The sequence below is a fragment of the Grus americana genome, chromosome 12, assembly GCF_028858705.1.
Source record: "Grus americana isolate bGruAme1 chromosome 12, bGruAme1.mat, whole genome shotgun sequence".
NCBI classification, from domain to species: Eukaryota; Metazoa; Chordata; class Aves; order Gruiformes; family Gruidae; genus Grus; species Grus americana.
The window spans coordinates 19,745,191-19,768,301 of record NC_072863.1 but is presented as its reverse complement, the minus strand read 5'-3'; the positions used below and the strand labels follow the sequence as shown (position 1 = coordinate 19,768,301).

The window sequence follows — 23,111 nt, the reverse complement described above, 5'->3', positions numbered from 1 at the left end:
TCGCCCCGCACGCCTCGGCGCCGGGGGCTCCGCCCGCCGCCGGCCGGGGCCCCGCCCCCGCCTCCCTCCCGGCGCGCGCCCCCGCCCTCCGCGGGGTCACGTGATGTTTTCGCCGTGGTGCCGCCGAGGCTGCCTGCGTGAGTGCAAGTAGCCGGACGCGGCGCGGCCGGCTGGAGGGCGCGGACGGGGGCGGCGGGTGGGCGCGCAGGCAGGCACCGCCCGCTCCCCATGCGCGGCCCGTCGCGGGGGGCGCTTCCCCGGTGAGGGCGGATTCCCGCTGCCCGCCTCGTACCCCTTCCCCGGTGCTCCGGACCCTGCCTGGCCCCTAAGATGGCGAGTGGGATGAATGGCCCGGGCGGCGGCGCGGCGACCGGGGGCGGCGAGGAGGAGCCGGGCGCCCGCCACACGGGAGGTGGAGCCGTCCCTCAGCAGGAGCCCGGCGTGCCCGGCGCGGCGGCGGCGGCGGGCGAGGGGGAGCCGGCGACGGGCGAGGGCGGCCGCTGCCCGTCCCCTCAGCCCCACCACCTGCTGCTGATGCTGCGGCGCTCGCCCAGCGCCTCGCTCTGCCCGGCGCCGGAGGCCGCCCCCGCGGCGGGCCGCGCCGTCCCCGCGGTGGGCCGCGGCGGGCAACCCCCCCCGGCGGGCCGCGGCGTCCCCCCGCCCTCCGCCGCCGCCGGGGAGGACGTGAGGAAGTGCGGCTACCTGCGGAAGCAGAAGCACGGGCACAAGCGCTACTTCGTCCTGCGGGCTGAGAGCCACCTGGCCCCCGCCCGGCTGGAGTACTACGACAGCGAGAAGAAGTTCAAGAGCAGCCTGCGGGCGGCGGGGGCCGGCGGGGCGGCCTCCCTCTGCTGCCCCCCGCCCAAGCGGGTCATCCCCCTCTACCAGTGCTTCACCGTCAGCCGGCGGGCGGACGCCAAGCACAAGCACATCATCGCCTTGTACACCAAGGACGAGTACTTCGCCATGCTGGCAGAGAACGAGGCCGAGCAGGAGGCCTGGTACCAGGCGATCAGCGAGCTCATGAGCCAGAGCAAGAGGGGCTTCCTGGAGCAGGAGGACCATGCTGATCAGCAGGTGGACGAGGACGACGAGCACTACGGGGCTGCCCTGAGGCCTGGCACCGTCTTCAAGGAGGTGTGGCAAGTCAACGTTAAGCCCAAAGGGTTGGGACAAACAAAAAACCTTACTGGAGTGTATAGGTTGTGCCTCTCCAGCAAGGCCATCCACCTCGTCAAGCTGAACTCGGAGGTCCCCTCCGTCCACTTGCAGCTGATGAACATTCGGCGCTGTGGACACTCGGAAAACTTCTTCTTCATCGAAGTGGGCAGATCTGCCTCCATTGGACCTGGAGAGCTCTGGATGCAAGTGGATGATTCGGTGGTTGCCCAGAATATGCACGAGACTTTTCTGGAGACCATGAAAGCTCTAAAGGCCTTTGCGGAGTTCAGGCCCCGAAGCAAGAGCCAGTCTTCTGGTGGTGGTAGCGGTACCAATCCTATCTCCTTCATCACCACGAGGAGGCACTTGGGCAACCTGCCCCCCAGCCAGACAGGCTTGCAGAGAAGACCTAGAACCGAGAGTGTTGCCGGAGGGACTCCTCCTACCACCAAAAGCAGCAACTCCTATCGCTTCAGAACATCCAGCGAAGGAGAAGGAACCATGACTAGACCTTTTAGGTCGGTGACTGGGAGTCTGATCCACCTCAATACTGCGAGAATGAATTTGGGCCGGCAAGAAGGGAGTGGAAGGTACGTGAGAGCCGCTTTCAGCTCGTCTTACCACACCAGGTCTGCTTCGCTGCCTGTTTCTCATTTTCCCTCCACTACAAGTCCCATCAGTGTTTCTTCCAGCAGTGGCCACGGCTCTGCTTCGGACATGCTGACCAGGCCTTCTAGCTCATCCGTTTGTGGTTCCCCAAGCGATGGGGGATTTATATCTTCTGATGAATATGGCTCCAGCCCCGGAGATTTCAGGTACTTTCGGGTCAGGAGTAACACACCGGATTCCCTGGGAAACACGCCGCCTATCAGAGAGGAGAACTGTCTGAGCGAGTACATGTCCATGAGTAAGCAACAGGCAGATGATAACTCAAGAGATGATTACATGGAGGCTGAGAAGTGTCTCAGGAAAAGAACTTACTCTCTAACAAAACCAACTTCTGTAGCAGTGCAGCAGAAGACGACACAAACTACAGCTTCATTAGATGAAGACTCTGCAGGAAATCATGGACGATTACTTTACTCTGAAACACCAAAATTGAAAGATAACCATGAATTGGAGTACAACGATGCTAACCTTGATTCCATATGTAACCAAAGTAGGAGTAAAGCCAGGGATGATGGGTACATGCCAATGATGCCAGGAGTTGCATCTTCTCTATCCAGCAACAGCGATTATTTGCCAATGACTCCTAAAAGTATGTCTGTTCCAAGACAGATTAACAATTCATGGTCACCGTCTCAGGTTGACTCCAGAGGATATATGATGATGTTTCCAAAGGCTAGCTCTTCACCTGTACGAAGTCCTTTAACTGGATTTATTTCTAAAGGAAGTAATGAGAAGATCATAAACAATGAGTATATGGATATGTCACCTGGTAATTCAGCTCCAAAGCACCCCGGTGATTCGAATTATATTCACACCGCTTCTGTTTCCAAAGGTTTCAGTTCATATTTTTCTTTGCCCCGAAGCTTTAAGGCGCTGTCAGGACAAAACGGTGACCACAGTGAATATGTTCCAATGTCTTCACCTGGAAAACTCTTGTATGGTGGACCAGAAAATGCAAAAGGGGTCAACAGCGAAGTTCTGGCTAACGGCATCTCTAAATCGCCAGTGGTAAAAGGTTCAGATGAAGGACTTGTGCAGAACAGGGCTACTAGGCCCACAAGACTCCCTCTAGGTACAAGAGGGAGTAATACTATCCCAAGAATGTATGATCGTACAGTCCCACCTGAGCCAGCGAGTCCCGGTGAATACATAAATATTGATTTTAATGAAAAGGCGAGTAATACACCATACTCCTTATCTGCAGAAGGATCGCCATCATCTCTAGGCTCAAGTAGTGACCACAGACAGTCCCCGCTTTCTGATTATATGAGTGTTGACTTGGATGTGCAGTCACCAAAAGCAGCAAAGGAACTGTCCAACTCTTTAACAGATATTTCCATTTATGCAAGTTCCAGTATTCCTAGAAACCAACCAAATCCTGACTACGCTAGGCTTTCGTTTGGTACTGCTTGTGTTAGCACCGCGAGTAACAGGACTGATGACTACACAGAGATGACATTCAACATGGCGGCAACTCCACCTCGGCCCTTTGCCACCGAATCCAACAATGGTGTAAAAATTGATAGCCCTTCTTCCATAGTTAATAGACTATGCATTGTTGATCGATATGCTGGTAGCAGTAGCTTCTCTGTTCCTAGCTCTGAACCTCCCATGGGACCGAAAGTGATTCGAGCTGATCCTCAAGGCAGGAGGAGACACAGTTCTGAGACATTCTCTTCTGCTGGGACTGTGACAACCTCTTCCTCGTTCTTTACTGATAGTAGCAAAAGACACAGCTCTGCCTCATTTGACAATGTTTGGTTAAAACCGGATGAAAACATTTCTGATGGTCAGGAAAGCAAAATGTCCAGGGATACCTCAACTGGATTTCAGAATGGCTTAAACTACATCGCTCTGAATTTACGCGATGATCCTATAAGCTGTGAGGCAAGTACTACAGCGCCAACTTGCCATCTCCAAAATGGTACTTCAGGTTTGGACAGTGGAGCTTACGTAAGCATAGATTTCAGCAGATCTGATGGTCTGAAGTGTAATGCTGCGAGAAAAGGTTTGTAAATTTAAAAGCCCTTTCCTTTCATGCTTGCTTAACTGTAGGAATTAGGTTCTCTAATTAATACTAAAATGCGGTCTTCAGAGTGGGACAAATGTTTTTAATAATCTTTTGTAGTATTCTGGTACGACCAGTCTCCTCGTAGTGCAGTATCCTAACTGCTGAAGGAACGCAGAACACAGACATGGTCCTTGGCCTAAAGGATTGGTGTGACTCTCCTAGGCAGTTAGAGGTGTTATCAGACTGGCATCTGTCTCTGTTTTTTATAAAAGAATTTTGCTAATAGGAACATTAATTGTATTTCATATGGTGAATTCTTGTCCTGAGGTTATGGTAGCTCTTTTTTCATTTGCTTTTGTTTTCCTCCTCTTCCCTTCTTGTAACTAGATGACTCTTCACTTTTTTTTCATGAAGTTGATATTTTGCAATTTGTGTCATGGATAGAGAAAGCTGAAAATTGCTAAATTTGGTTTAGACATCAAAATTTGGGGTTTAGATCTGTTTCTTTCAATGAATGTAGGTGAAATGCATGTTTTATGGTTTTTTATGTGCAAATCTGCCTGCATTTATTTAGTTGAATTTCACGCAAACAGAACTCAGGTTTTTCCTTCAAAGGTTTGGTGTAGTCCTTTTGAGCTCTGGTCTCCAAAGTATCTTTGTATCCTCCAGAGGAGCCCTCTCCTGGCGCCTGACCAAGGTGGTGAGGGGCTCCTGCAGCCCGTACCCTCCACCGTCACCACCTTCTAGTAGTGTCTGAGGGCTTTGCTGAGCCAGAACCCTTCCCCTCCTTCACAGAGGGATCTGCCTTTGGCATAAGCAGGTGAGGAATGCCTGTGATAGAGGAAGAGCAGGCTCTGAGGGATGTCTTCCAGGTCTGAAACTTGGGAGAGAAGGCTGCTAGCTTTCAAGTGATCAGTGGTCTGACCAAACTTAAGGTAACGCAGTTTGAAGTGTGCATAAAACATAAGGGTGGTGGTGGTGGGAAGGAAGAATATGGGAAGAGGAGGGACGCTCTTATTCATATGTTAAGCTCTTTGCTGTCACGGTGGGAGCAAAAAAATAGTAATTAGCTGTTAGTGGTATTATGCACGTCCACTGACTGAACGGCAGTGTTTGCAAGCGCTGCATTGCACTCGAACTTTGGAAGTATAATCCTTGTTTTGGTGTTAGTGACCCACTGAACTCCTTACAGTAATTCACCCACCCAGATAGAGAGCTGGATGTGTTGGAAATGATGTTTTCCTCTCTTTGCAAATGTATGTGTAGTCAATAATTGATGAGTACTAAGAGGAAATATTTAATCGCTGTTGGACATTGATATTTGTCTACTTCTCTGTCAACAGCGAAAGCAGTAAAGGGGCAGGCTACTGCTGCGTTTTATATTTTTAATTACAATCTTAAACACTGGAATGATAAGGGGTTTTTTCCTAGTTTCACTTTAAAACTAAGTGTCTAAAGGCAGAAGGTATTGCAGGAGCTTCAAACTGTGTAGCCTTTAATAGTGGAAGGTATAAGCCTGACTCAGCTCGCATGCCATTCGAAGTCTGGCAGCACTGCTTGGGGCTGCTCAGAAATGTGTGGTTTGCCTCAGTGGTTTTTTTTCCTCTGCTTTGTTTTGTTGGTTGGAATCAAATTTAGAAGACGTTGAAAGTTGCCAGTCCAAGAAGTGCTTTCTTCCAAAGTTAGTCTTTCAGCACTTCAAAGATTTGTCTGCTAAGTCAAAGGCACACTGATTGTCGTAGCCGATTTGTGAGTTTTGTTTGTTATTTTTGAAAAAAGCACCCCCAAAGACAGCAGAATTCCTACTTGAACTTATTTCCCTCATATGACTAAAATCTGTGTTAAAAAGTAAAACTTCTTACAAAATGGAGAAGAAAAAAAAACAAACCCTAGATTATTTCCTTTCAACTGTACTGTAAATATTACATTTAACAATATTTTTCAAGGGATAATGTGTTCAGAAATTGTATTTTTGTTAAACATTTTGCTTACTACTGCTACAGCAAAATATCTACAGCCCTGTGCTTGGGGTTTTCCCCTTGCCTGTTACAAGTTGCGGACGGGCAAGAGACTTATAGCTGCTGGGTTTTGCTGTCAATTGAAGTTTTCTGGAAACGAAACATGCATTAAAATAAACTGAAAGAAACTCTGTGCATAAAAACCTGGGCATTGGCAGGAAATTAAGCATGAGAATAGTAAGAGCTTAGGTTGGTGGTTTTTTTTCCTAGTCCTAAAAGGAGAAAGAAAATTATAAAACACTGCTCCAAAACAAGGCCTAAGATTTTTCTATAAAGACAGCATGAAATATTTCTGGTATACAGTAGGAGGGCAGGGGGGGTGTGGACATTGTTCCCTTGTAGGTGGCTCTTGGAGGGGTGAACAGATTTTGGAATAGTCAAGGCTAAAAGTAGCTTGCCAAACTTGAATACAGTGTTGTAAATTGCTGGGGTGTATCTGTTTCTTAGTAATGACTTAAAATTCTTGACTATAAAGATAGCAGTTTTCATTCAGATACTAAATAGTATCTCTGAGCTGTAGCAAGCATGATTTTAGAAGTCTGTGTTCTTTAAACAGTTTATTAGTTTCTATTGCAATAAAGCTTTGATTTTAATATTTAAAAAGTTTTTCTGTAATCCAGAAAACCACTTTCACATTCAATTTTGAGAATAAAGCTCCACTCTTAAACCTCTTATATCCCGAAGAGGTGTAGCGTGCCTATGTGTAATTGATATTTTTAATACTTTTGGAGACTTTTAGCAGAACTGAGTGCTGCCTTTTCTTTCCTTCTACATCCCAGTCTTTCGGTCTCTGTGCCTGAAAAATGCTCTGTGGTTAAATCCATTCTTAAGGAAAATACTTAGCAGATGTGTTTACCCTTTACTTCCTAGAGAGGAGCTAACCCATAGCCATTAAATTCTGTCAGGTAGAAAACTTTATCTCTTCTCACTAAACTGCAGTTTTACAGGAAGGAAAATACTTCCCAACTTCAGATTGTTTGCTTTTTTGTTTTGTTTTTGTTTGCTCAAATGGAATATTGTGTTCCGTGACTCAACTGCCTTCTCCTAACTGCTGAGGGTGGCAGAGTGATTTCCAATGCATCACTGCCCCCTCATTGTAATTCCCAAACTACTTCTGGTTCAGGTTCACTGATGTGAATCAAACTTTTTTTTTCTCCTTCTCCATTCATGACATGGATGGAGGAGGGGGAGGGCACTAACTTGGCTTGTTATTAAACTTTTATTTTAGGCTTAGGCAAAATTGAACTCAGGTTTTATGTTGATAATGATGATAAAAGGAATATAAGGTTCAGATTTTTAATGCTTGATGTTTAAAGGAGGTCATTAGCAAAACAGTTTCATCATGAAATTGTTACACAATATTGAAGCAAGCGGTTTGCAGTTTTGATTACATGAATCTGAGTCATGAAATTTTGTGCTAGGAGTACAGAACACTAAAGCTACTTCAAACAGGGCTTAGCTAATACATTAGCTTGTCGTTGGACCTTGTAGAAACTGAGAAGGATAATGAGAACGGGGCGGTAATAAACTGCATAATGGGTCCTGTATAATACCAGTTTCTTCAGACTTAATTAGAAATATTAAAGCTGTAAAGATACCCTGGACTCCAAAACCAAAACAGACTGTTCAGAGTAAATGTAATGTTCAGCTTAATATCAATGCACCTATTTTACACCCGCTCTTTAATCTTATCTCTACCTGATATTCTAACACTATGCTATTATTTCAGAAGTTCTCAAAAGTGCAGGATTATAATTTAAATGTTCCTCACCTTTTTAATCTCCTCCTGTGCTAGACTGGGTGAGAGTGTTTTGTACACTTCGGGGAGCTGAGAGGAAGGAAAACAAGTACAGCTGTAAAGCAAAACTTGTGTTCCGAATTGTCCATATCCTTTATGGTAACTTGCGTACGTCAAATGCAAAATCTTGAAGAATATAATAAACAATATACACTTTGAGAAATTCAGAAGCTGGAAGCTTTAGCTATTACTAATATAGTAAATTACAGTTTACAGGATACCAGGCAAATAACTGCCCCTTTGGGTTTCAGACAAGTGGTTTTTAAAAGTTTGCTTCAAACTGAGGCTCTTTTGTATTGGCAGAATACTTAAGGCACGGACTGGTTTAAAAATAACTTGAAGAACCTTACTGAAGCACATCCGAAAGCTGCTATGTATCCTACATCTTTGAAGTAATGCTGGGATAATAATTTTAAAGAAAAAAGAACCCCAAAAAACCCAATCCATTTTAATCTTGCTGTAACAGATGCCAGTTTAGCAGTCTTGAGTGACTTACAGCTATGCTTAAAAATACCCAGAGTAACTTTCTCAAGTAGTATATGAGCTGCTGAAGGCAGAACAGATTTTTGCTGTGCAGCGTGGGAGTGAGCTAATTATGACATATTTGACCAAGAATCAGTAGGGTTTTACTTGTGCTTGGGTGAGAAAATCTGAGGCAAGAATGTTCCCCTGCCATTGAGGGAGAATGCTTACTTATAGTCAGTGTTGAAATACTTTTTGGAAATCAGCTTTCCAGACTTGCAGTCCGCGGTTGCACCTGATGGTGACACGTGTCTCTCTTGGATGTCTAAAAACTTTCTGCTCGTAGCTGTCTTGTAGGCTAAAGCATCGCCGCAGGACGTGGGGAGTTCTGGGAGCAATCCAGTACTGATTCAAATCTTAAATGTATTATTACCCTTTTAGTTTTCTCTCTAAAATTTCATGTTTTCCCCTCCTTGCTGATGGTCTGAGGCCCCTTGTTCCCCCTGTCGCAGGGGGCGGCAGGTTGGAGTAGTAGAAGGTGTGCAATGCTTGTTCAGTCCTTCCAGCGGCTGGTTTTTTGGGTTTTTTGTATGGCCAGTGGTGTGTTAGCAGTAAGTAGAGTTTGGTTTTTTCTTCTCTGCATGTGCTGCCTTTTTTTAATGAAAGGATCTTTAATAAGTTTTCTTCATATTGATTGCTGGGAGGGAGGGTTTATACCTTGAGGTTTTGGATGGTATTAAAAAGAGCTTATAGTACCGTGTTGTACCTTGGTGTGTGTTTGTGTGCTGTTTGTGGATCTGTGGTGCTCCCAAAAACATGCTGAATAGTGTCCAGTATGCTGATTGCGCTAACAACTTTGTTTTTCTGATCCGAAGCAGGAAACAAACTCTACAGTTTTAAGTACTGTTGTGATCAAATGTGGCATTCTTCAACTTAAAGGAAAATGGAGTGATAAAACTGAAAGGCAGGTGAGAGAGTGTCAAGCTTTCTGGAGCCCGGGAATGTATTACTACTTTTGTTTTGTCCTAAAAATGTAGCATTATCTTATTACCCATCCTTAAATAGTACGTAGTAACTTGGGTGGAGAGCTGTCCTGTGGGCCCCCCCCATAAATTTGCTGTTTGACTTTTTTTTTTCCATGTGTAGCTTTTGCATATTTACAACCATCCAGTGATCAAGTTGCACTGTTGTCTTACAGGTTAAAGCAATGACTAGGGGAAAAGGAAAAAGTATGTTCTAGTTTTAATCACGCCCTGCATCTCTGTAAAGGTCACTCAGCTCAGGGAGGGTTACGCTTTAGGTGAGAACCTTGATCAATAGGAATTTGTGACATACTTGAGGGCAGTGGGAAGACAAAGGTAAATTAGCCTGACTCATCAAAGGTGTTGCTCAGTATCTTATCTAAATGATCTTGAACATGTAAGTGTTTGGATTTGTGGAGATTTTGCTTCAGGTGTAGCATTACCCCAAGAGTAGTAGTGTAGTAGACTGTTAGCAAGAATTTTCTGTCCTGCTTAAGTCATGAGTTGTATCTTAAGGGGCAAAGGTTGCTTATTTCAAAACATTATTTTTCTATTAATTTAGCTAAGTGGTTGGATGCTAACAATTCAGACTCTGTGTGAGTATACGTGTGTTATGTGGCAGTGATTTGTGAGTTACGTGTAAGGTCTAATCTTTTTTAATCTTCTGAGAAGAAGGGGTTTTGAAAGAGGTGGCTTATACTGAAATTAATACAGTTAAGATTTGGCTGTAATTTCAAGGTGATGATACAATCTAATGTGACTCAAGAAAATTGAAAACTTTTAAATTACTACTAAAAGGTGAATAGTGCTTGTGTTTACTATATAGCATATGTATATTATGAACTTAAATATCGGATTGAATTATTATTTAGGGCATAAAATAGGTAAGAATAGTGTTTACTTTTTGCTAGGGCAGGAAAGGCTCATGAATATGCAACCTACTTGGAGAAAGTTTTCCCTTTTAGTACAACAGGATTCTGTGGAATGACTGAGGATATCAAAATGCCTTTTTTTTTTTTTTCCTGAAAATCACGGGGGAAAAAATACAAAAAGGTGTGCAAGCAACCTGGTAAAATTTGCTTCTAACTTTATTGAGGCACTAATGAATGATATCCCCCTTCCACAGGGAATAGTGCCATTCTGTTCCCATGCTCATGCCAAGCCAGCCTGCTTTATTGTTTATGACTCTTGCTGAACAGCTGAATTTGCAGAGTAACTTTTTTTGATGCTGGATAGCCTGAGCCTGAATTATTTTTTGGGAACTCTTGCTTCTTTTCACACAGATCTCTTAAGCTACCAGGAGTTTGGAGAGTTCTTAGTGGCAGTGCAGCAGATGCATCATTAGATAAATGAGAACATATCGTATAGTAGACCAAGAAAAATATTAATTTGAGCCATGTGATACCTTATTTGCATGAAAACCCTGTTTAAAGTACTGACAGGCATTGGAATGTTTGCGACTTTTGTAGCACTTTATCAACAATTGAGCTAAAATGGCCAAGACAAACCAAATAGTACGGGAAGGCTTCTCCTCAGGTCTGGCTTTTGGTTTCCTGGTCTAACTAACCAGAGTCTGTTTTAGGCAGGTTCTTCAGTGCAAGTTGGATGCAGGTAAAACTGCCATCTGTGAGTCTAAACCAATAAAGTTTCTGAAGTCAAAACCAACATAGGTTTGCTGTATGGATTTCTTTTTTTGTATTTTAAGTTAATCTGTTAGAAAATTATGTAAGCTGTTGGGGTTTTCAGTAGTAACATCCACTATTGAGTTCAAACTTTCAGAATATTTGCTTTTTGTTATGTGAGACACTTTGGGAGGTATTTGTCATCTATATTTAACTGTGGTGTTTTTGTGGGGTGGGTGGGGTTTTTGTTTGTATTTAGAACAAGATGTTTTTAAATTGCAGATTGTGGTGAACAAAAAATCAGTTAGAAATGAGTTGAAAAAATGAAGAGATTTGATCTTGAGGTCCTTCAGACAATATTACGACAGTGAGTCTGTTAATGAAAGCTTGCAGCTCCTGACGTGATCTCTACTCATTGTAGAACCTGAACAGGTAGGCAAGACGGAGGTCCCCTGTACCATGCCACAAATGTAAATGTGTTGGTCCCTGTCCTATGGAGCTTACAATTTAAAAGATGAAACTGAAGAGATGGATGAAACTTAATGCGCTGGGGTGGAGAGCAAGATAAAGATCAAGGCTGCTACCATTGGCAGAGTGAAGATAAGAGTCAACCTGCAGAGAGATAAAAGCTGCCCGAGAGTGGTTGCGAGAGAGGAAGCTGGTAGAGACGCTTGGAAGGGTACGCACACGGCAGGGAGCGATGGAAGGTAGCAAGCTATAAATACAGCGGTTGTAATGGTTTAAATGACTTGAAAAGGATGAGGTAAATGTCAGAACACTGGCCAGGATATTAATCTTGGTAAGAGGAATGTGGGCCAACATGTATCTCCGAGTTAGGAGCATGTCCCAGTGTTTACATCTCCCTTTTAGATGTGGAATGTGATGGTTTTATTTCCTCTTTTTCCCTTTTTCCTTTCTGTAAGTTAGTTTTCCTGCAGCCATGTGACTGATAGATTCGGTGCGAGCGGGGGTGCAGGGATGCGTACCAGAGCACAGGATCACCCTGCGCAGCATCCCTAGGCAGTTAATGTCGCACGGACCCATGTCCTCTGTTCTTTGTGAGACTTTGCTCCAGAAGCAGCCAGGGTGATGGAGCTGCCTTGGCATTGCTACTGCTTCCTTCTTGGCTTTTCAGGTGGCATCTCTGGGCTTCAGGCAATCTTCTAGCATTGAGGAGGAGGCAGCAGCATGGCTTCGGAGGATTTGTAACCGGTGTGTCAGAGCATTTGGAGTCCAGCTCAAAACTGGGAGGTCTGGATGGCACCCGCTCATCACTGCGGTGCTTTCAGCTGCTTCAGAGCAGCCTGCGGAAGCTGGAGTGCAAGGTGAAGGCTTTGACAGGAGAAAGTTATTTTATTTTTGTATTGGTAGATCAGGTTGAACAGACACTGTAGTGGCTGTGGGTGAGTCTGGAAATGGTGGCAGCAGTGAGGCTTGATTCGCTGTTGAGGGTATAGGTGATTGAAATATTAATAGTGACATGCTCCACAAGGTAAACACTAAACAAGAGTTGCACGATGTTAATTAAAACTTGCTTGTGCGTAGACACAGTTTAACTGTCCTTTGTGAGCTCCTGGAAGCTGAAGGCCCTATCCTTGGCTCTTGTGTGTATACTGTGATTTGAGAAGACCTTGCTTTGCAGATGCAATGCAATCTGAACCTTTCTTCTTCCTCGCCTGCATAAGCCAAGGTTTGGGGAATCCTAATGTTAATGCAGACTCAATAATGTGGTAATTAGAAAATGTAAAAAATTGCGTGCCGCTGCTGTGTGGTGGTAGCAGATAGTGGCTGATAGCGAAGATGTTTTATTTTTGTGCAGGCCCACATGAGCAAAAGAGTATGGCTGAGGAGGGTGTAAGTGTTTGGGTATGTGGCCACGTAGTAACTTTTTGCCTTTGACAGTCATTTATGGCAATAGAGTTGAAAGAAAAAGGTAGTGCTGAATGCTTTCAAATGGGATGGCTACCGCGTTTAGGAAGAGCAAAGGCATGAATTAGGTGAAACTTTCTGTAGAAAGGAAGTATCGGGAAAGGTGATTTGAAGGGCGGGGAGCTGTTTGGTTAGTCATGAGTGACACTGTCCTTTCTCTTAGTTGTGTTCATAAGAATAGTTTTGCTCACTCAAACTGAAGACAACACCCAGCAGAGGAAGAGCAGGGCAGGTGTGTATAACACTTCCCCACAAACATACACCCAGCTTCTGATTTATTTATTCCCTCCTTCCCCCCCCCGCCCCCAGCTTGAGGGATTTCCTGATCCTGATGTAGTTTACCTGTTTTATAATCCTTTATGGATCTTTAATCAAGTAGTTTTCCAATCTCTTTGGTCCTGTGTAAACTCCTTGTATCCAGAGCAGCCTGCAGTCAGTACACGCTGCATGCAGACCTCTCTCTGTCTGTTTTGGACCTGGCTCCACAGGGGCTTTGTTTGGCAGCCCCTAGTTTGTGCATTGGAAGAGATAACGAACCCGCTTTTCTTTCCATGCCATTTAGGATTGTGTAGATGCTGTATCCTCCACTGCTGTACACTTAGCCAGTGTGCCGTCAGCAGCTTCCTATACCGCACACAGCGGAGACCTGTGGTATAATTATTGTATTTTTTTTTAATTTCCTGATACATTCTAATACTTCTCTGCAGGCTGAAGGGTCCTTGTTACCTGGCTGTTCCTCACCGGGAAGCTGTTTCACACATTTCATGAGCTTTTCTGCACTACTCTGAAACTCTTCCAGTTATTCCAAGTCCTTTTTGAATGAGGGAATCAGAGCTGCACATGCTGCTCAGCACCGGTATCTGACGTGGCTGTTTCCTTTCCTGTTCGTTTCCTAGCAGGTCTTAGCATCCAGTTTGCAGCAAGAGCACAGGCTGGAAATATATTCCTCCCTGTTGGCACTTCAGGGCTCCTAACCTTTGTCACGAGAGCAGAGGGAACGGTAGCAGGTGGTATTGTCAGAAGCCACGCAAACAAGATAATTTTTTTTTTTGCTAAAATTTACCTATGTTTTCTGCAGTTTCAGAGGTCAGTCGTAGTATCTTACACACTTGCCATGAGAGTGCTTTTGAAAAAGCAGAACTTTTTTTCATTCTTCTGCAACATGAAAATCTGAAATGTTGAACTTCAATGTGCGGAGAGAAGTTAATTTTTAGTATTGTCTTGCTATTTGCAATAGAAGTGTAGTTAAAAAAAAACCAACCAAAAACCACCCCCCACACAAAACCCAACAAAACAAACCACCGAAAAAACGCAAAAAAACCCCCAACAACTTCTTGTCAAGCTGTCCAGTGCATGTGAGTTGGTGTTAGGGCCCTGCCAAAACCGCACGTGAGTTTCCTAATTCTAGGAATAGTATCGGTAAAAGAGATGAAATCAGGGAGTGTGTGTACAGCCTTCCTAGAAACAACACTACTGTTTATTAAAACGGAAAAGCCACTGTTGCAAAAGAGGAGGCATTTCTGCAAAGGGAATAAAAATGATCTTAAAGCATGGGAGAGGGTTTTTAACTCCTGAAATTTCTAAGCACTAAAAATAGCGGAACTATGTTTTGAATGAACAATTGTGGATAAAGATTATTGGTAAAAGTAACTTTGTCTTCTAAATTCTAGAAATACAGCTTGGGGAGGAATCTAATTTACTGGGACGTGTTGTTACCAGTCACTGGGTTTAAATAGTTTATCCAATGATAAGTGGGTCATCTGACAGCTTGCTTTCAAAACAAAATCATGCTTTTTTTTCCGCTTGTGGGAAGTCAGTAGAATTGTAGGTACAAAATCTATTCATTAGATCAATTTGAGCATCATTAGTTTGTTGAATGAAGAAAGTATGTGAAATATGTGTTTAATGGTAAGCATATAGGTGAACACATTTCCCAAATCAGGATGTTTTTCTGTGTCAGGGCCATGTTTGGGTTACCCAGGTACAGTAACTGCGAATGCAACGGCCACAGTAAATGTGTCGGGCTTTCTGATTTGTACTTGTAGACTTGGTGTCTGCGTGTGCAAATTAAGAAGGAATTCTGCTTTTCTCAAATAACAGTGCTTGCCTCTAGCAAGGTCTAAAGCTATGCCATTAAAATAAGAACTCGAAGAAATAGGACAATGACATAGGATAGTAACTATGTATTTGGTAAGATTTGGGGCAAAAAAAAAAAAAAGTCTCACTGATTTGTGAAGAATGTATTTGGGCAAATTACCTCCCTCCCCGTAACCTGCATGCCGTATGGAAAGCTTGAAATGAAATATATTGCAGTGCTCCTGCCCTGTCCCAGTGGCGTGAACAAAATGCTTTTGGATGTGCGCATTGTGTCCCGAGGTCGTGCTGGGATTTGGTGCTCTCCTGAAAAACAGGAATATTGTGTGGCCATGTGCGCAAGAAAGTCTAGGGCTGTTCTGCTGCTTTTGATCTGCGTTAAGTCAGATTAATTCCGATTTCCCCCTAACCTGAAGTTCAGGAAATGGAGAACTTCAGTAGTGTTCTCCAGAAAGCATTAAGCTTAGTCTTTTACATGGAGATTTTAATCATTTAATTATCTTAAATTAATATCTTCTGTAAGCAAAGCTTTTATCCTTTTAGGAATCAGTTGCAGAATTATGTCAGTAAAAGCCTTTCCTGTAAAAACAGATATTATTTAGGATGGATTTCTTTGAGAGAATTAGGATATGTCTGCTACGTTCTTAAAATCTCTTGGTTTGTTTCAAAGTGGCCTGACTTGTAGGACCATAATAATTCAGATGCAGGAAATGAAGTGTAAATTGGATATATTCTCATCTGATACATTTTCAAATGGAACACACTGGGTTTACAATCTAATGAATTAAGACTAATCTAATTCTCTGCCCCTAATTTTTATGAAACTCTAGGTTATTTTTGCGTAGAAAACTTGCAGAGCATTCTCAGCGTATTCCTTAATTTTAGACAAAACATTTTTGAGCAATGGCATACTGCCATCCCATTTTAAATATCTGCCCTCTTAGTTTCTCTTTACCCTTGTGATCTTTTTCCTCTGACTGTTCCTCAGAAAGATTCGGACAGCTGTGTGTAGTTTTATAATCCAATCCCATCTTAAACTGATGAATTTAAATAGAATGTAGATAACGTTGTTTTAATTTTCTAAACTTTGTTTATAAATTTTGAGAGGTGATCTGTGAAAATGTTTGGATGCTTTGTGGACTCGTTTTCCATATTAAATGTTCATAGGAACTTGAATTTGTGCAGAATCTGGTAACGGAGCTGAAGTTTGAATAAACAGAGAAACCCAGAGCAGGGTGCAATGAAAACTACTTAGAATAGTGTATTTCTAGGCTGCTTCAGAAGTGCAGAGGGGTTTTTTTTGAGTTCAGGTTTTGGCTGCTTGTTTTGTTGTAATGATCAGTTATCAGACTTTTTTTTTTTTTTTTTTGGTAGCCTGAGCAGATTTTCTTGGAAGAGCTCGTGACAATCCAGGAACAGCCCTGTGTTTACACTGCAACTGAGAGTTATCTTCAAACTTGTCTGGCTGCTCAGGCTACTGAGCTCTGTTTGGTGGCATTTATGTTTCGAGAACTCCAAGGGACTGATGGGCTTTGTGAGCATCCTTCCTCGCTTCCCAGCTAGTTCGCATCTCGTAATTTGTTTTTCTTTTAGAAGAGCTGGTTCATCCATTTCTCTGACAGCTTCCTTTACTGCTCAGGGTTGAGTCGAATACATTTATATGGTATCTGTAATGAAATGCTAATTGGTTTTTATTGTTGATCAGCAATTCTTCTATTTGTACTATTAACAGAAAATTGTTGGCTGATGAATCTTAGATTATGAAGGCTGAAATAAGATCATGGAGCTTGACAGAAGCTGTGCTGGTTTCTTTGAGTGCTTCGTGTCCTCCATTAGTTTACCTTCACCTGCTGGTGGTCAAAAGATGGAAGAAGATCAGGCATGGGAGAGAAGAGCCACCAAGAAGCTTAATGCGTGGGGGGTGTTTAAAAGACGTGTAGATGTGGAGCTTAGGGACATGGTTTAGTGGGGGACTTGGCAGTGCTAGGGTAACAGTTGGACTTGATGTTCTTAAAGGTCTTTTCCAACCAAAATGATTCTATACATATATATATCTCAATTATATCTCTCTGTGTGTGTGTATATATATAAAAATGCTTGATGCTTTTATCCCAAAAAAGAGCTGATGACTCAGGGCATCAGCCAGCTGCACTGCTTCAACTGCAATATTGAAATTATCAGCTTTAACAAGGGGATTAGAGAAGTGGTGACAACCAGTAACTCCAGGTCTGAAAGACTCAAGGCTTTATGAGACTGTTACCAGCTTGTAGGTAATGTTTACCTGAAACTCCTTTATGTTTGTTTATAGTTCCCACAATTCTGTTTTAGTTTAAAAATGAAGAGGAAGCATGCTGAATTACAGTTTATAATCATGGGGAGAAGGGGGACACACACACACACAAATTAATGAGATCTTGTTTAACAAGCAGAGAGTTTGGGGAAGGGGGGACGCTGCAGGGAGGTCCTGAGCTTGCCTTTACGCTGGTGTAAAACTGTATTTGAGCCAGGACATGCAGGGAATTTATAAGCTGTAGTGAAGCTTAGCTGAGGATACTTTTCTGGTTTCTTATAAATTAATCCATGTTAGTCTGGGCTCTGATTAGAGTTACCTGGTGAGCTTGCTGTAGAATCGGTTATCATGCTGCATTCAGAGTTATGCCAGGCTTGTTCAAAGAATCACACTTGTGAGTTAAGCAAGGGGTTTTTTGTGCTCTTAAGCTCTTCCCTTTCCCCTCCAAGTATTTAAAATGTAATTTGGCATAAGTTTATGAAAGTTTCCAAAGGGAAACTCAGTATAAATACTGAGTTCTGCTGCTTGGGATTGTCTTGATTCAAACTGGGCCTTTCCTTTTCAAAATGTTTTGGGGATATGCTTGGTGAGATTAGACTAACTTGTCCAACAGCTTTCAGGTGTGCCTGGTGTGTTAGGCGTGGAGGAAAAATGTCCTGACAAAAGCAGAGACAGTTTTTGAAGTTCCTTTTATGTAAGCTCATAGGTCCACAGCAGGGAGAGGGTGGGGGGATGCTGGTAGATGTTAATTTTTACTGAATATAAGTTTAATATAGAAGCTTGAACTGTTTTAATGTTTGACTTGCGTGCATCATTGAGGTGTGATTCATTGCAAGCTGTGGTGTGTGTTTTCATCCTTTGGTCCTACAACAAAATAATATTTTTCTAAAGAGGAAAACTATTTCAAAAATAATAGCTCCACTTGGCTTTTGTGAAAACAAAGCCATCACTAACCACATCACGCTCTGTGTGTAACAAGCAATAGCTTTTTGTAGTGTTCTTATGATGTCTGTGAAATAATACAAATGGAGAGACTAGAGTTGCGGGTGTATCTTGGCTGTCTCTTCCTTGAATTGTGGAAAACCAAGTTACTGTATTTTTGAAATCGCTCAGCAACCCAGACCTTGGTGTGGGTTGTGTAGGGATAAAAGGGAGTTTTCTCTGAAGTGGAAGGACCCCTCAGTACTTCTGCGCTGCTTCCAGCCCTGCTGTGGTCTTTGCTTCTCTGTCTCCTGAGCAGTGGGCAGCCTTTGCTGAGAGCTGGGGCTGTCCCAGCTGCGGTGGTAGGGGCAAGGCTGCTCATCTGAGCTTTGTTCTTCTCTTTTTCTTTCTTCCTTTTTCTTTTGAAGGGATGGTATTTTTAGCTGGACGGAAATCAGAACTTCTTTAACTTTGGGTGGAGTTTGTGTGTGCATACTTGATGATTGGTTATGTAAGTAAACATACAGGTTTGCGTTATTATACATAACGCTTGTTCTTTAGATGGTCATGTTTCCTTCAGCATATTCCCGCGGTATAGGCAGTGAAGCACTATGCTTTCTTTAGCAAAGAGATTTAACTGATTTCCTTGTGATCCTGCAGAAGAGCACGGGCAGGATTAAGCTCCAGAAACCCCTTCTTTTTGTTCCAGCGGGCCACGCTGCCATTGTCGTGCTTTGTAATGAAGTCTTCCCTGTACTGTAGTTCTTCTCAACGGCAGTGCGCTCTCAGAGCAGTGAGAGAGCTTGTACTGTGGCTTCAAGGGGAAAAAGTAGACTACGTTTCTGTATCTGATGTTTTCTGGAGGCTAAACTTCGTACGCTAGCTGTTGTTTCTCAATGAGAGCAACCTGCTGTTTCCTTCTTCCCTACAATGCCAGGAAATGGATCCCGCAGTCATGTGCCTCAAACCTTGAAGAGAAGGTGACCAAAGCCACCTGATGGGCAGAGGACACTGCCCTCGGGACAAAACTGTTGGAAGAGGACAGTCTGTCAGGACTGGGAGACCAGTAACCCCAGGATCTGGCTGATGGTCCCCCTCCAGACTGAAAATTAGTGTTCACACTGGCTCTGTTGGGAGCAGAAGGGGTTTTGTAGCGGGCTGAAAAGTGACTTTCGTACGTTCCTCAATTTGCGTTCACGCCACTGCAGGAGGTGTTTGCATCCCCTTCACCAGTTTGTTCTGTGTCAGGAACCTTTTGAGTCACTCTCACCTTGGCATGTGTGTGGTTACTTGCAGAGCTGGGTTCTGCTTTGAGGTCAGCCTCTCCTATTCCCACTTCTGCCTTGTCACCCAACTGTATCTTCCTGTGAGACAAGATTGTATTTTTTCCCCCTCGTTTTACCAAGCACTTTGTATTTTGCCTTTTCCAGTCACTTCGAAGCCACTGTTTTTTGCTGACAGCAGTGAGGGTGGCCATCTGCCATAGCTACGTGCTTTTGTACCATGCATTGTCTTTTAGTGAGACTTTGTAAAAAAGGGAAAAACTGTACTCTGAGGTGTTTCTTACTATAACTAAATTAAGCTTTTTCCTGAAAAGACGAGGACAGGGCATGCAGCTATCACGACTTGCCACTCCTTGTTTGGAGCTGGAGTTGCAGGGAGTGTTTATATTGCAGTTCTGTACCTGCTGTGAATGGGAGTGTTCGCCACAACCTTAATTACACCTGGGTGAACAGAACTGCTCTACACTCACGCTGTGCTGTGTGCTTACTAATAGCCTCTGCTATGTGCATCGCCCGTCGCATTGAGGGGATTGAGATCTTGTTAAATTAATTATTGATAGTGAAATAGGTGATGGGTAGCTGTATGCTTTGGTCCTTCCCACAGCGCGTGGGTAGCGCGGTGCTGGCTGCTGCCCGAGCTCCTGTCCAGTGTACACGTGTCAGCTCTGTGGCTGTAGCGGCTCTTTGGTCCTTCCTTCTGACTTCATAGTTCTTTGGGATTTCTGAGTATGGTACCATCCAGTAGTGCCCCCCTCCCTCTGTGAGAGACCTGTTCCGCACTCAGCAGCTGTCACTTCTGCAATGGATAAGCTCCATGTATTCTCCTTGCTAGAAAACATTTTTTTCCAATATAACTTGCATTTAAAATGTCACTGACTTTTTTTTTTTTCTTCCTCCCCCCTCCTTTCTAGACTGACTGCATTGCCATGGAAACCATTGTTGGAAGAGAAGACTTTTCTGCTGGTAACTCCAGAAACTGTGTGGTGCTTTTGGAAGCAAAGCTCAGCTCCAGCCGGCTACTTTCATTTCCACCAGCACGGACATAGACACACATCCTTTTAATTAATTTTTTCATAGACATCAGCTCTCTACAGTTGAATTAATTTGAATTGAGATTTTTTTTCATAGCTGTGCTTTGGTGATGGAATTTGGTCTTTCACGTCATATCTATTTGGTGGGAGGCAGTGTGAATGCTGATAGGAGATCCCTGTATGCCCCTTTCTTCCTCTTGCCTCTCCCATTAAATTTTTTTTTTTTAATTTATATTCTGAGAAGTTAAAGCTGGTTTCTGATTGTCTGTTTAACATGGGGTTTGCTTCTCTGGTACATTAACAAGTGGTTAGCTTAAAACATGTATTGTTGAGAAATATTTTGGCAGTTCAGGATTTTTTTCAGGTGGCTGGGCGGAAGGAGGGAGGGAGAGGGGCACATTAGCTCCGGGGGTGAACCCATGGGACTGAACAGGTCTGGGAAGGAGAGACCTCTTCTGCCCCTTGGTTGGTTTGTTGTTTTGGTTTTTTTTTTTTAAGGTTTTGCTTTTTTGGTACAAGAGGTATTTCTTGATAATAGGCTAGGATATTTTAAATCAATTGTCTGTCAGAGCTTAAACAATTTATTTTTTTGCTCAGAATTTTGGTATGTACAAAGTAGGATTAATGGGCTGGTTGTCTTGTAGATTGTTTTTGTTCTTACCCTCAAGATACTCATTTATAAATACGAATTGTGTAAAATGAGGTTTTTGTTCATGCATTCAAATGGAGAACTGCAGAGTCGTATCCAGCGTTTGTGACTTCTGCATTATATTTGTCAGCTGTAGCTTTTTAAAGGGAAACCACCCTAATTGATCTTACCTTCAACCAAAGCCCCATTTTTAATTTGGGACTATTTTTGTTCTTTCTTCCTGGCATAATGGGGAAAAAAGTAAAATGTTGGCTCATCAATTGTCTTTATCCCACTTACAGAAATGGGAACAATGACTATTTGCCACTTTGAAAAGAAGCCCTGATTTTTCTACAATTTAAGTGCTTCACTCTTGTACTGAGTTTTGTTTTGGTTGAAATGAATTTAGGTTTTTAACACTGCTATGAACTTAAAGAGCATGACACTAGTCGTTGGTACATGCAATGTATAATAAAAGGCACTGACGATTAATAAAGGGTTTAGAAGTGGTACACAAATCCTCATGCTGTACTGCACCACACAGCTGGTAATCCTCTACATTGTATATTGTACAACTGATTTGTCAGGCTGCCTCACCTCTAACATACAACCTTTCAATTGCTAGTACAGTTTGTATAACAAATAAGACACTGTCAACTTTGATTGTTTGGTGATGTGTACCCAAATCTATTTTTGAGTAGTATTAAAATGTACATGTCACTAAAATATGAAGACTTTTTTTTGGAAACATGGTACCAATCAGTTTACGCAGTGTCTAGTGACAGGAAAAAAACTGTTGCTACAGGGTTTAAAAGCACAGATCTGTTTTTGATTCTGGAAGATAAGTTGGGTACAGTTACTTGTTGCTGCTAAACATACACTAATTAAAAATACGACCACTCTTACAGACCATGATACTGTCTTGCCATATAGCTCTTGTTTGGTCTCGTAAATTAATAATGCAATATGTAGACAGCTTTTTTAAAGCTTTACATCTTTTCTAAGAAATCAAAATTTGGATGACGATAGTTCTAAACATTTAATGTGAAAGGAAAAGGTTGTTTTGAAGAAATTTGTTACATACTTATTTCATATTAGATCCCTGAGGCTGCCATTGTACAATATACAGCACTGATTTAATAAATGCTGAATAAATAAGTAAATGGGTAACCTCAAGTATAGTGGTACAAATACTAATAGGTACAGCATAATAAATATGCAATCTTTTTGAATCTCTTAGTTTACAGCAACTAATTTATTCAGTATTGTGCTGGAAGAACATTTTCAGATGATGTAAAACATATCACTATATATACTATCTTCCAGCTACCCGTTTATGCTGCTGTATAGTACAAAAATACCAATGATAGAACAATGTTTGTCCTGTAAATTTAATTTGATATTGGACAGTTATTGTCTGTACAAACTAAAACATATATGGTTGAAACTGTTCATTATATTTGCTATTTCTGCTTCACAGATCTGTTTTAAAGTTGAGCTGATTGATCTGGCTTTGTCTTCCATTGTAAATATTGTTATGTTGTTTTCTTTGTAAAACACATCGCGTTTGCGGTTTTGGGAGACTGGCTTGAAGCTCTGTATAGTGTTTATATTTATCTGACTTGGCTTTCCATAGAGCTACTTGCAGTAAATACGTGTTCATGTAGCACCGTGTCTGGGTTTTATTTTTAAAAAAACTTCTAGGGTTTTTTCCTGTCAGAAGTGCATTTCTTCCTGCTGTGGCTGCTTTCTTCTTAAAGTGGTTTTGTTACCCTGTGTCCCTGAAGATGTGGAGAAGCTTTTAGCGTATTTCAGGGGAGTGATTCCCAGCCTGTACAATTTTCTTTGCCAGTTAGTGTAAAAGGTAACAGCAGCAGAACACCCAGAAGTTTTCTTTGTTGTAGAGTTGTAGTGCTGGTAAACAATGGAGTTTCTGAATAAAAATAATAGTGCCTGATACTTTTGGTTTTCTGCCTCAAATGCAGAAGACTGGCAATTTGTTGTTCATAATTTTGTCCGTGACTCTGTGTGGAAGTTTCATGATCAAAAAATACTAGTCCTGGAAGGAATATGTAGCAGTGTGGTATCATAGAGGTTCCTGTCTTTAGGGTAGAAGGGAACAAGTATGGCTCGCTGCTGTAAGATTTGTAGTAATACTTTGGTTTGATATGT

General features: G+C 42.7%; 1 protein-coding gene across 2 annotated transcripts; it reads left to right on the top strand.

Annotated features, from left to right (window-relative positions):
• Window positions 1-143: 143 nt before the first annotated feature.
• Window positions 144-22,603, top strand: IRS4 (insulin receptor substrate 4). Of its 2 annotated transcripts, XR_008578910.1 has the most exons (5): window positions 144-3,838; window positions 8,998-9,087; window positions 11,046-11,195; window positions 11,899-12,088; window positions 20,192-22,603. XR_008578910.1 is itself a non-coding variant. In XM_054839111.1 (2 exons), exons 1-2 carry the CDS (start codon window positions 331-333, stop codon window positions 20,194-20,196), a joined length of 3,513 nt encoding a protein of 1,170 aa, XP_054695086.1. In that variant the 5' UTR covers window positions 144-330; the 3' UTR covers window positions 20,197-22,603. The 2 variants fall into 2 exon arrangements, 1 of the variants encoding a protein (XP_054695086.1); XM_054839111.1 differs by lacking the exons at window positions 8,998-9,087; window positions 11,046-11,195; window positions 11,899-12,088.
• The last annotated feature ends 508 nt before the right edge of the window (window positions 22,604-23,111 follow it).

Bases quoted from the DNA above. Each gene is read 5' to 3' on its own strand.
- IRS4 (XM_054839111.1), top strand. From the start codon at position 331: ATGGCGAGTGGGATGAATGGCCCGGGCGGCGGCGCGGCGACCGGGGGC.